This window comes from Anomalospiza imberbis, chromosome 1, assembly GCF_031753505.1.
Source record: "Anomalospiza imberbis isolate Cuckoo-Finch-1a 21T00152 chromosome 1, ASM3175350v1, whole genome shotgun sequence".
NCBI classification, from domain to species: domain Eukaryota; kingdom Metazoa; phylum Chordata; class Aves; order Passeriformes; family Viduidae; genus Anomalospiza; species Anomalospiza imberbis.
The window spans coordinates 57,670,562-57,684,912 of record NC_089681.1 but is presented as its reverse complement, the minus strand read 5'-3'; the positions used below and the strand labels follow the sequence as shown (position 1 = coordinate 57,684,912).

At 34.7% G+C, this 14,351-nt stretch overlaps 1 protein-coding gene across 2 annotated transcripts in view; it reads left to right on the top strand.

Annotated features, from left to right (window-relative positions):
- NETO1 (neuropilin and tolloid like 1) overlaps positions 1–12,862 on the top strand; it is a 62,802-nt gene extending 49,940 nt beyond the window's left edge. The window contains exons 8-11 of one of the 2 annotated variants that reach the window (XM_068193501.1): positions 6,937–7,050; positions 9,347–9,905; positions 11,060–11,110; positions 12,344–12,862. In XM_068193501.1, the coding sequence (XP_068049602.1) occupies positions 6,937–7,050; positions 9,347–9,905; positions 11,060–11,096 (710 nt within the window). In that variant the 3' untranslated portion in view covers positions 11,097–11,110; positions 12,344–12,862. Of the gene's footprint in view, positions 1–6,936; positions 7,051–9,346; positions 9,906–11,035; positions 11,111–12,343 lie in introns of both variants that reach the window. The other variant, XM_068193492.1, reaches the window with a different exon arrangement.
- Positions 12,863–14,351: the final 1,489 nt, after the last annotated feature.

The following is a 14,351-nucleotide window of genomic DNA, read 5'->3' as shown; positions in this document are numbered from 1 at the left end:
GTATATCAAAAAAACCCTGAACGAAAAACCATGAAAACACATATAGGTGTTTTTGAAAGATTAGATTATTGATCTGTATGTGGTATTAACTATCCATGAAACTATCCATATCTTGCACAGAGATGTCTGAAGGCAACTGAGAAAGAGCATAAGTATTAAGCCCATCTCATTTTCAAGTTTCTAATAGCTGCATTTTAACAATGCATTTTTTTTTCATTAGTGGCAAATCATATACTTGTAGTGCATAGTACTATAAAAATCTTAATAATTTTATAATTTTAATAAATCAAGTGAAACTGTCTCTCAATAAATATTTTTTCCTTGAAGACACTGATAGAAAACTTCCTTCCAATGATGATTCAAGGAACATCTGAAGAATTTAAGTTTTCCTTCTCTTGTGGAGGAAAGAAAGTCTTATTTTTCATTAATGAACAATGGGAAAATCCAAGTGATCTGTACTTAAAGAATTCGTGCGTGCAGAGCATGATGCAATGAGCCATCTTGAGTAGAGGAGGAGTAGGTGTGAAATTTCTAACAACTTCAGTGTAAAATATTTCTCACATCTAACCATTGTTAAGATTTCAGAGTTTTTCCATTCACCCTTAGGAGGAAGGAAGACCTTTCAAAAATGTTATGACAAGAAAGGAAGGGGAGAAAGGAGGGAGAGGGATATGCCTAAAATAACAAGTAGGGTAGGACATTTGTCTAAGATTATCCCATCCTGGCCTGAAATCCCTGCCTTGAAACAGGCTCAAAGGGTAAATCCACACAGTTCAATGAAATACAGCATAGATACCCAAGCTGGCTTGCTCAGCTAGCTCACACCCTGGAAGCAAAGGAGTTGCAATAACTGTGGATGCTGCTGAGAAGTAGTGAGAAATTCACTGGAGAAAGCACTACACTGAAGTGGAACAGCCAGGCTGCACACCAGTTCCATAACAGATCTGCTTTTAGCTCCATCTTGTAAAAATATTTTGGCCTGCCCATGATTGCAATAGATATCCAGAGTGTCCTGCAATGCCCAATGAAATGATGCTTATTGCAGAGATTGTGAATTTTGTTACTTATGCAATAACGTCACAATGATATAATAATTATTAACTTGGAATATTTAATTTCTATACTGCTTTACAAATTCTGTAATTTTATAGTATAAATTGGAATGCCTTATTTATGACTATTTATTTTATTGTCTGAGTGAAGCCAGTATAAATTTTGTAAAATATAAATTAAAAATGTTTTTATTTCCTGTTGCTTTGTCAGGATGACATATGGAAGAACTATTAATACAGTTTATGTTTCTCTGCCTTAGGGATATTCAGGATTAAAATATTAATTTTTTGTCAATAAATTAAAAAGTGTATCTTATGGGCACATGCATTTCTAAACCATTATTATAGTAAGAAAACATAGACAACTACATTGGTTCAATTTCTAAGAATTTTGAAAGCAGTAACCTTCAAATACCAAAGAGAAGCTTTTTTGCATACTGTGGTGGAAATCTTCTGGAAATATAAATAATATAACAGTTTCCTATTTTGTACTAGAAATAGAATATATTTACCTTCTTGATAACAGAGAGTTGTTATTATTATAGCTGGGGTTTTTAAACATAGGTTTCTTATACCTGAAAAAGACTCTGGGATATTATGTTCATTCCTGTTAATGCACTTGCTAATATATCTTCTAGGATAAGAGCACCATCTTGTGCTCAGTGTAAATAGCTGCTGTAAAGCAGGAGATGTTGCATTAAAATGAATTCAAGAACTACAAAATTTGTTTGTTTATTAAGATACAAGGTATTCTTACAGATAGCACCCACAGCTATAAAAAAAATTATCATTAAAAATAATGCAGAATTAAAATGTTTTGTATTTTTAATATTGTATATATGATTTTATAAAAAACTATTATTTTATATAAAAATAATTATTGGTTCAATTAAAAACTAGCAAAAATAACCTTTCACAATTTTTTTCTTTAATTAGTGATTAAATCTAGAATACAGTATTTTTGTGCTGTAAAAAGCAAAGAATTGATTAGAGACTTTATTAAAATATATCAGGTTTAATTATATGTGTAGTTCTATTGTTCTCAGTTGTTTTATAATAATTATGAATTGTTCATCATGCTGAATATGCTATCTCACTTACTTCCAGGCCAGTACTTTGGTAGAGCTTGACTTAAGGCACCTTTGAGACACAGGAGAAAAAACACAATTGTGTGTTCCCAGATGTTACTTTTAATCTAATCATGAAGTCAGAGTTTTTTCAGAAAGCCATGGAAGGGATGGAAGGGACTCCAGGATATGATCTAGTCCAATCCTTTTGTTCTAAGCAGGGTCAGCTACAGCAGGTGGCTTGGGGCTTTGCCCAGTTGGGTTTTGAGTATCTTCATTGATGGAAACACCACTACCTCACTTGGTAAACCAGCTCTTGCACAGTGTTTGACTTGTCTCAAAGTAAAAGTTAGTTCTTGCATTTAAAGGGAGTTTCCTGTATTTCCGTTAGTGCTCATTGCTTCCTGTCTTGTCACTGGGCATTGCTGAGAACAGCCTGACTCTGTGTTCTTCACTCCCTCCCAGTGGGTGTTTGGATGCATTGACAAGAGCTTGCTCGAAATCATCCCACCTTTCTTAGCTTCTCCTCTCACCTCCAATATTTCAAGCCTTTAAAGGCCTTCATGGCCTCTTGCTGGGCTCTCTGCAGACATCTGTGCCCCTTGTGTGCTGAGGGGCCCAGAACCTGACACAACACTGCAGATGTGGTCTCTCCGGTGCTAAATAGAGGGGAAGCATCACACCTCTCAATCTCCTGATAATTCTGTTTTTAATGCAGCCCAAGACAGTGGTGGCCTTCTTGGCCACAAGGGCACATTGCTGGCTCAAGGTGATTTTCAAGGTGACCTTATTGCATACCAGAACCTTTTCTGCAAGCTTGCTTTCTAGTCAGTCAGTCCTCAGCATGTGCTGGTGCATGAAATTTTTCCTCCAAGGCACAGGACTTTGCATTTCCTTTTGTTGATCTGCTTGAAGATACTGTTTGCCCAGCAGCCCCTGAGGCCTCAGTCAGCTGGACTTTTCAGAGATAGTCAAGAGTGGCTTCACAATGATGTGAGTCACCTACTGAGGGCATCACACTCGGACTCAGGAGTTCATGTCTGTCCAGTTGATTAAATATTCCCTAACCTCAGCTCCTTCCACTCAAAGAAGTCATATTTCTGCTGGGATCATGCCACCCTACTGCCACTACTTATATGTATCATTTCTATGTTTCAGCTCAATCAGGAGCTCATTGTCCATCCATGCAGGATAACTGATACCTTCACTTGATTTTTGGCCAGTCCAGATAGACAACTGCTGAGCTTGGAGGAGATGAGCTTACAGAATCAACACACTCTCCTTGAACTTGTATGTTTCCAGGACGATCTCCCATGGCATTTGTCCACCTAGACCCCTCAACAGTGAAGTTTTGCTTTTCTGAGGCCCAGAATTATGATTGTGCTTTTTGGTTTATTCCTTCTTTGCAGCATCCCAAACTCCATCATCTCATGCTCCTGACATTCACCTTCCCAACTAATTCATGTTTGCAAAAGTATGAGGAACAGTAGAACTACCCTCCGTGATGACCTGTGTCAGGAAGTTATCAATGCATTCTGGAAACTTCTTGGCTTGCTTGTACCCCGCTGTGTTGCCCTCCACTGATATCATGTGGTTCAAATCCCCATGAGGACCAGGGCCTGTGATCTTGAGGCTACTTCTAACTGCCTGAAGATTTCATTGACTGCATGTTCCTCATGAAGTAGTCCAGACACAAAGTACAATATTGGTAGCTTTCCATAGGGCTTTCCACTAATCATGACCAAAAAGTCACTTGGCTCCTCACCTGGGTGAGCTCTCTGCATTCCTGCTCTTCTCTCACATAAAGAGCATTTCTATACTGATGGGAAAGACCATGGAGTGATAGAGTACAGCTTCTGGTGTGTGGAGAGGTTTGTGCTGCTTTGTCTAGTTGAAGTTAATGATAGCAGTAGTTTCCTTTTGTGAAAACATCCACAAGCTTGCTGTCACATATTGCTTGATTCCTCGGTCATCCTGGGTTCTGTAACAGCTTTAGGCCTGCATCAGGATCAGATCCAGCTTGCTGTGAAAGAACCTGGTTTACCATCAGTTCATTTATCTTTTTTATATTACTAGAATGTCCTTGATGTAGCATCCCAAGACTCCTTTGCTGTTCCTTTTTTGGGCAAGAAAGCAAATTCCTCAAATGTTGAACAGGTCTGACAAGTTTTCAACTTCCCTTTATAATTTCATTCATTCCAAAAAAATACCTGAATTAGAGTAAGGGAAACATATTGACTTCTTGTCCAGTTTAATCACTCTGTGTTCATGGGACCACGGAGAAGACTTGACTATTTTAATTTTACAAACATGAACAAGAGGGGGTTGTTTGTCATTCATTTTCTGAAACTTACATTTGGTTTTATCTTATGCTAAGTTTGCTGTACTCGTTCTGAAATTGCTTTGCTTCACTATTCATCTTGTTTTGACATTTATTTACATACTATTTTTTTTCCTCCACCTTTCAATAGCATGATTTAAGAAAACTTAAATTTTTATTCTTTTTTCCTTCTTTCTCTTGCTTTTGGTTTCCAGATGTCCCTGTCACCTTTTTGCATAATTATTCCTTCTTCTTAAACCTTAAAAAAGGTCTTTTTTATTGCTCTTTATTTTTCTTTCATCTATTAAACATTTCCTAATATTTTTTATTTGATAGAAAATCTTGCTATTTCTTTTAGTGCAGAATAAAATAACCAAATGACATTGTTTTTTCCTGTAGACTTCTCTCTGTCTTATTTTCACTTCCTTGCTACCTTCCTTTAGTTCTCCTTTTCTACTTATCACCACTATACTTCTTAAGTCAGACAGCGCTCTGTCCTTCTGACTTCACTTCTAAGATCCATCATGCCACTCTGAATGTTTTTTGGTGTTTTGGCCTGGGGTTTTTTTTTTTGTTTGTTTGTTTCTTTGTTTGTTTTTGGTGTGTTTTTTTGTTTGTTTGTTTGTTTGTTTTTGTTTTTTTTTATCTTTGTGGCTTTAATCATATAACCTATCATAATCCTGAGAATGTTTGTTTGTTTGCTTTTGTTTTTAATATTTCCCCCTTGTTACTGTGTTACTCCTTGAAGTTTGTCTGTTTGATATTTGGGTCTTCTCTTTTGGAACACTTTGTATTTTGAATGGGTGCCTCTTTAGATCTTCTTAGGTTTCTCACTTCTTTTTGCTCAGAGTAGGCAGTGAGACTGTTTCTGCATGTGGGAAACATTCCAAAAGATCCTCACCTTGCCTGGAAACAGGGATTGCATCTAGAGTGTGAAAGGATGATTATGCCTCTGATGTGTTATCTACATTATGTGTCACATCATGATGTAGCACAGCATCTTCCAGGCTCAGCCTTCATTGTCCCCAGATGACAGCAACAGATAGATAAGGACAGTCTCTAAATATTTTCCCTTTCTAATAGGCACATCTGCTCTTCTGATCTGCCCAGCATAAAGTAGAATCTTTTCTGTAACAAACTTAAAATGTGACCTGGCTCCCTGCACCTCAGGAGATGGTATACCAGATTTAAAAACAAAAATTGAACAGTGGACAGGCTGGTTGATGTCTTCTGGCTAAGAGATACAGTATATGTACAGTGTTAGATCTGAGTGAGTGGTTGCATATTTGGGGTGTGCTTCTTGATTTTGTGGCATTTACTCTTTGCTTAACACACCATAACTGCTCCAAATGAGCCAGTTATGGATATCTTAACTTAAACACTTATTGGTAAGTGGATTTATTGACATGATCTATTGAGTCATTAAGTTCTACAATACAAATCCTTTGTATTGTCCTTCATTTGCAAACCACTAAACCATTCTCTCTGCTATGCATTTATGTTGTCATAGGAACTGCTTCTAAAGTTGGAGAGGAGAACAATTTCCATGAAGAATCAAACTCAAAGTATCAGTAATATGAGCATCATAACTGCTTTCTGATTAGCTAGGGGTCTTAGTTTATTATTAATCTCTCCCTTACAAATAAATATAATAACACTTTTGAGGAGTAATTTATCTCTACTATATTATGCACTTTTGGATCAATAGCTTCACAACCCCAATACCTAATGCTTTCCCAATACTTCTGTAAACACCACAGTTTAGCAGCACCTTCAGTACCTTCCAAAGGCTTTCAGGCAGTTTCTTCACTGTAATAATACATGGCCATCAGTAAAACCATTTTCCTGCAGCTTTAATCTGCATGATTCTTCTAGGCCATGGGCTTCAGGGACACTGAAGACTGTTGTGCTTCTTTATCTTCATACTTGTTATCAAAAGGATGCTTCTTAACTGTAGCCTATTTTATGAGTAAAAGAATTTTAGAATAATTTTACTTTCTCTGTGTATAAGTGGTCAGACACTGTTGATATGCACTGTCAAGTACATATCTTCTTTGAGTCACACAAGTTTTTTTATAAAATTGAAGTTTCAGCAAAAACTTTAAAAGATCACTCATTGGATCAGTCTGGGATACAGTTAACTCTTTTCATAGCAGCCCAAAGGGTGATATGTTTTGGATCTGTGGTTAAACTGTTGATAGCACATGGGTGGCTTCCCAACAATGTTTGGAATTCAACCCACTACATCCAGGAGAGTAATACTAGGGGAAGGTTCAGTCATTTTAGATGAAACCGAGAACCTCTTGACACAGAATAATAAACAGTCTGTGACTTGAGTGCTCTCCATGCTGCATGTCAAATATTTAATATGCACAAGGAACACATGTTGTATAGCTTTGTCCTGTTATAGAATACATGTCCACTCCTAGATGTGTTTGTAGAGGAGAGCTGAATGATTTGCTACTTTAATATCATTTATCATTTCTCTCATTTTTAGCCCCTTGTGAAGCCAACACATTCTTTTGCCACAGTAATATGTGTATAAATAATACACTGGTCTGCAATGGACTCCAGAACTGTGTGTATCCCTGGGATGAAAACCACTGCAAAGGTAACACTTAGAATTGAAAAAAATTGTCATCTGCACTGCATGAGATACAGCATATAATACTCAGTTTCTTTCTAAGTATGTGCCAAATGGGTGAAAACTTAGGAAAAGTAATTGAGGGAGAGCATACATTAAGCAATAGAGAAAATGAAGGAAAGTAAAAAAATGCCAGTGGATTTTACTTTCAGTTTTTTCATTTTTTTTCTCTGGTGTTGCTTTGGTTGTGCCCTGCTATCTGTTTATGCACTTCTGGGAGGTTTTCTGATCACTTGGTCTCTGCTTTCCATACAATCTAAAGTATAATTAAATGTAATATTTTGGGTTCTTTACCATAGTTACCTTTGTAGTGGAGTAACATATAAGAAGCAGATGTCTTTTAGCTGCATGATATGTCCATAATAGCCCAGGTAGTCTTATAAAGGAAGGTGGAATTAACACTGTCAGAAAGCAACCAAATCTGCCTATAATCAAATGAAATTGAAGTGCAAGGAACAAGCTTGTAAATATTGCATCTGGAAAGAAGATGTAATATTTATTTCATAGGCAGGGAGTGATGTGTCCTACCAATGTACTGACAATGGTTTCTAAATATTTCTGTGGTTCTGTTACAAAACCAAACAAACAAGCCCCAAAACAGCATCTGTGTTGTCTTCAGGGAAAAGAGCTTGACAAACTTACATTGCAGGCTAGGGAGACAGTTCACTTCTGTTCTTGTATCCCCCTGTCTCCTCCTACTGCAGATTTGTTCCTGAAAGCATGGGATATGCCAAATTTAGGAACCAATCAAGAAAAAATTTCAGAATTAAGTGGATTAGCAGTCAGCCCATAAGTCTACTGAAGCCTGTAAAATCCTGACAAGTAGTGAAATAGGGTAAAACACAAATAAAAACATATACTTCAAAAGAACACAGCTAAACTGTGGCATAGCATAATATTCTTCTAAGAAACTAAACAGACAATTGGGAAATGATTATTCATTCTCTTGTTCATCGCAATAGAGGAAAACAGAAAACCTTCATCACTCTTCAATTTCCAGAATGATTTTCATCTTTCCTTTGTCAAGTATCTTTTATCAGGTCTTGTGCATTTATCCTCTCTTGTTTTTCTGACTACAAAAAGGAGGTTTGCTGATTCCAGCAAAAATGTTGTTTGCTGCAGTGTTGCTTTTTCTAACTCTGCCTTTTCTCCAGAGTCTGGGTCAGTCAATTAGAGAAACAGAGTGAATCTACAACCTTAGACAATGATCTGAAGAGTTAAGTTTTGGTAACTAGGAGATTTTGAAGAGATTAATGTTACCATTTTGGTGCTAATAACTTCCATTTCAAAGGCTTTTTCTTAATACCTTTTATATGTTTTATGTTGCCAGGAAAAATTACACAAAACTAGGTGTTGAAACTTAACCACAGTTGTCTTGCTATGCCTGAGAGAGACGGATGAAAACACTTTCAACTTGAATTTCTACAAGGCTCAGCCACCATATTGTGCCTGCAGCCTTGTGAAAGCCAATCACAGAGAAAGATGCACAAGACGTGGGGGAAACTGTTTTTGTTGTATTAATTTACTGCATTTTTCTGCTTTATTCACAATGCAGAATTTGGTGACTAACTTATTAGAGGCTCCTGAGTAAAGGGTAGTAGGTATGATCAGCTTTTGGATTTTTATGGCTGTTTAAAAAGGTTATGGTAATTAATGGGGGGGGTGGGAAAACAGAAATATCTTGCACAAATTTGTGGTTTTTTTCCTTTCTGAAATCTAAATTTTAATAACTTCTATTTTCTCCTGATTTAGTTTTTTCATTGAACGCTGTCAAAATTCCCACTCAGCTCATAAATACTAGATCTTAAATCCTGTAAAATCTTGTTCTTTCATAGGACCTAATGTCCTAGCTGCATATATTTACTGGGAGAGAGAGAAAATAATGAATTAATCTGTAAAAGTCTTAGGGGCTTTAGCAGCCAAATGGAGTTCAGAGGTGACACTGAAGCCATCTGCTTGTTATGGTCGTTGTTTTTTATAAAAAATTAAAATAACTATTTTGTTTAATTAAACTTGCAATATGCCCTGAATAAATAAGTTTACAAGTGAATAGGCACACAAAGGATTTGTGTGTTGCTTCTTCGTCTTTCACAAATATCTGATTTCTTCCTCTTTTCTTTTTTGTCAGTGAGATTGATTAAGTGAACTCAGAAATAGACTAGGCTCAGCCTTGCAGTAATCTGTGAACCCATCATAGTTGTTTTTATTCTTGAACTGCGATTAATGATGCGCTTTTTTTTTTTTTTTATTCCCTGTCACACAGAAAAAAGAAAAACAAACCTATTGGACCAACTTACCAATACCAGTGGGACTATAATTGGGGTGACTTCTTGCATTGTGATCATCCTCATTGTTATCTCTATTATAGTACAGATCAAGCAGCCTCGTAAAAAATTTGTCCAAAGGAAAACAGACTTTGATCAAACAGTGTTCCAGGAGGTGTTTGAGCCTCCTCATTATGAATTATGCACCCTTAGAGGGACAGGGACTACAGCTGACCTTGCTGACGTTGCAGATGACTTTGAAAATTATCATAAACTGCGGAGATCCTCTTCAAAATGTATTCATGACCATCACTGTGGATCACAAGTGTCTAGTATTAAGGGCAGCCGTAGTAACCTCAGCACAAGAGATGCTTCTGTCTTGACAGAAATACAACCCCAGCCTGTAAAACCACTCGTTCAGCCTATGAACAGGAGAAATATCCTTGTCATGAAGCATAGCTACTCACAAGATGCTGCTGATGCGTGTGAGATAGATGAAATTGAAGAGGTGCCAACCACAAGTCACAGGCTGTCCAGACATGATAAAGCTGTTCAGCGGTCAGTATCCATAGATTTTTGATGAAGACTATTGTGTAAGGACTTGATTACCCAAACATATTCATTCTTTGTTCAGTAAAGACGTATTTTCTTTCTTATTTATTTATTGTTTAAATTTCTGTTTCCTGATAGCACATGCCATTATGTTATCTCTCTTTCTGTCTCTCTTTCTCATTTCTGCTCCTCTTTCCTGAAGGATCCTGTATCTCCGTTTTACCTTTCTACTTTTTTTCTTTCTTTTTCTTTTACTGTTTTACATATACCCACATGCATACACACACAGGTCAACAGAGAACAGGTACAATTTTTAAAAACCAAAGAAGATTGTGTGAATTTAGATTTTTGGAATAGCCACATACATGTGGTTTCCTTGTAACTGAGGTGGCCTTGAATATCATCCACTGTTCGCCTAACCATCTCTAAATAAATTCATCAATAAATAAAAGATACATATATTCATTTTGATGCGTGTCACAAGAATGAGGAACACAGTCCTGGCGTAAGGAAGCCACTTTCCGCATGGAACATCACCTTTTATATAATGAATGACACTATTTCCAAAACTTTACTATATCTCTTCCATTATTGATCACAGTGTTTTGGTTTGTCAAATAAGACAACATAACGAACACATATATATTTACATATAAAAATGAATTTAAAAGAAATATTTCTAATCAATAAAAAAAGAAAAATCAAGCATAATATTTTTAATAAAAGAGCTATTTCTTCTGTATATTGCACTTTGAATCACTGTAAATATGAATGATTAAAAGTTTACAAGTTTAAGAAGTTTACAAGTAAAAGAAAAAGAAAACCAAAAAATTTATGAACAATTTATTTGAAAAAGAACACATAACCCTTTTTTAATATATTTGTGCTTTCTCTTGCATGCTTTAGTTATGCATTTCTTGTTATTCTTTACATGACCTCCATATTTTATTTGCACATTAAGGCATTTCTTTCTCTTAAAAAAAAATTATTTTGTTATTTTAATCCACTTGCATGTCTATGTCATGAATATCGATCAGATTATCAAAGTGTACTGTTTATAAAGTATCTATATGCATATATTTCTTTTTTTCTATGCAAACACTATTATTTTGAATGAAATAGCCATAACATTCCAGGTTCTGCCTCATTGGGTCTCTAAGCAAACATGAGTCTGAGTACAACACAACTAGGGTCTAAGAGAAAAACCTGAGGTAAGTAAACATACTTATACAGCAATTGAACCATCTGTTGCTTTCCATTTTATTTGTTATATTGCTAAAATGTGTATTAAGTCTCAAATATTATGTCATCTTGTATGGAAACAGGTTTGAATGTCAAAAAACTGAAAGCCAGATGACCACTTTAGCATTGCAAACTAAGCAAAATTTGTTAATTTCTTATTTTTGACAGAATTACAGTCAGCCCTAGCAAAAGCTATCTTCATTCCAACTGCATTATGAAGTCATGTGTTCTGCATGACTCTTGCATTTCATTTATTTATTTCTTAATTATTATTTATGGAAATAAAAGTTAGAGCCCCAGCATGTGATATAGAATGTAAAAACCTGAAAATTTAATTCAAGTCAGTAAGATGTAGAAGTATGTGTTTTCAGTTCATTTTTTTCATCCAATCTTGTGAAGTGTTGGGGGAAGAGTGTGTGTTAATATTGATAAATTTAGGATTCTGTAGAACTAAGATTAATGTTTTCAAATTAAACTTACTTTTTGGAGTATTTACCGAGACTTTTCATTTTGCATAATTTTTATCAGCAATTAATAAACATAATCTCAGATGTTTATAATGGAGTTATAGATAGCTGCTAGTCTATTATTTTATATATGTGTATATATAAGCATATATATGTGTATATACATTTTTATGTGTAGATATGTATAAAGCAATTTTACAGTGAAATAATCCATTAATGGTTTTATTGCCTGGAGATAGCTTAAGTAAATATTTTAATGTTTTTTTTTTTTCCCTTGAGAGAACATATTTTAACTTAGTTTTGATTTCAGACAACTATTCATGCAGTCACGCAAACTCTGAATGGAAAAATCTATAATGAACTATCTCAGGTCTCTGAAAGAAAGAGAGGACAATTATCCAATTTAATTTAATTGCCTTTATGCAAACCTAAGAAGTATAGAAATATCTTACGTCCTTAGCAAGATATTCCCATTCCACAAAAATATATTTATTTTGTAATTTTGTTTCTGGACACAAACTGCTCCTTAGTTATTAAATGTGTTTGGAAATTTGATGAAAACTTGAGGAAGAAATTAGTTCCTGAGACTTTCCTTTTATTTATTTTATTTTTTTTTTTTAAATCATAGTTTTCTTTAAATTGATCTATGTCTATTATTTACTTGTATGTTGTGTGATATGTAGAAGAAGATTTACATTGAACTTTTGTCATATGTACGTTGTTTTCATTATATAGACTGCTTGAGAATAGTGCGCTCCTGGGTGATTTTGAACATGCTACAGTGAAATATGAAACTATCGTCATTGGAAACACCAGCTAGAGGTTTTATGGACTCTGACCAGCTATTCTCTTATCATGAAAAAATTCAGCAGTGTTGAGTAAAATTACTAGAAGGCAATAAGACTTTGGTTATTATGCTTATCAGTCATTTCTCTTTTTGTTTTTCTCTCTTCTTTTTGTTGCAAGTAAAATTCCCAGTTTCAGGAACAATTTATTGAAATCAGGTATTTAGCCATTCATAATCACTTCAATAGAAACACTTGTTGGATAAGCATCTAGCAATATGACTGAATTTGACATTGAGAAATTAATCTGCATGTATGTTACTGAATATTTGAGTTGGCAAAAATCCCTTTATTAGATACATTGTAAAAAGCATGCATTCACAGTTATTGCTGTTACTGTTCCATTTCTGTGTCATATGCTTGCTACTTGTAACTTTTATATAAAAATACATAAAACAATGTATAATAATTTCGTACCTTGAGTTTAATGCAATGTTTTCTTTTACCTAATTTACCAATCCTGTGTAATTCAGGAGATTAACCTTAAAATGTAATTTCTAGGAACTTGAAACACAGATATAGCAGAGAATCAACTCTCTCTTATCCCTCGTTTACTGAACAGATCTTAATTTTTTAAGATTTAAATGAATTCATAATAGGTTGATCACCTAATTTCAGTTAAAAGGTTTGTGATAAGCTACGTATTCCATTCTGTACTCTTAACTAATTTATTTCCATGGCAATTGTTAGGAAGTTTACTTCTGTACAGTAGAGGAGCAGATTTTTATTAGTTACACAAATCTTATGGTTGGGTTCCAACTTAAGAAATACAGACATAAACCATTTCCTTATGCAAGATAAAATAATGTTTGTAATTCAAGCTGTTAAGTATTAATAACCAACACCAAAATCAAATTTGAGAGGTTAGTTTTTTAAGGAATTACTATAGGTTGAAGAGCCACTATTACGTAAAGTTGAAAGCCTCCTCATCTAAGAACTCAATAACCATGCATAAAATCACAGTTTCATTATCTATTTGAAGTGTATCTTTCAAGTTGTCTTCCAAAAGAAATCTTAGCTCCTGAAACATCTTATGTCATTCATGTTTGTTAGGTTTTTTTGCATAAAAATGTTGCTAGATTTATTAGAAAAAGTGTAAAGAATTCCATCTATGTTTCTAAACTATAAGTACATGAGAAAAAAGAAAACCTAAAAGACTGACATAAAAAATGTGATCTATATAAGCCGTTTACATATATATAATTTGCATAATTAAAAATACAGAAAATCTGATTTCTACAACTGTGACATAATAGTGACATGAGAAGAAGGGTTTCAGGTATTTGACTACTTTTATATTTACAATGTATTTTACAACTATTTTTAGCTTGAATAATTTGTTTGTTTTCACATATTAGCTGCAAAAGCAGTCCTCAGTCTTCTGCAGTCATTGAGAGTCATTGAGTAATCCTTCAGTTACATGGGTTTGCAATATGCACTAATAGTTCATTTCCAGATCAGGGGCTCTTCACAAGTTCATGCGATTTATCACTGGTTTTTCCTTAACCTTTCCAAGTCCTAGCTCATCATCCTTTTTTTAAGTATATGTTGAGATATTTGCCACATCTATGCTTAAAAGGGATGCACCCATGCATCCCTTACAAAATGAAGGAAGAATTAAAGATTTGCTAAATGAAATGCATATACATGCAGATACTTGTATGTATATTAATAGATATTTAGTGTTTGAGATAGTGTATAAAATAGGGACAAATCTAAATATGAATTTAGCTTTGAATGAATGGTATTGTTCACACAGCAAAATGCTGAACTTCTTTTTAAAGTCCCTGTATAATTATATCTAAGTGCCTAAATCCCACTGTAACACAGAGTTTGTCTAGTCCCTCCTAGACAAGTACACAATAAAATTAATTTTAAGATTTTTCCAGTGAAGTGTT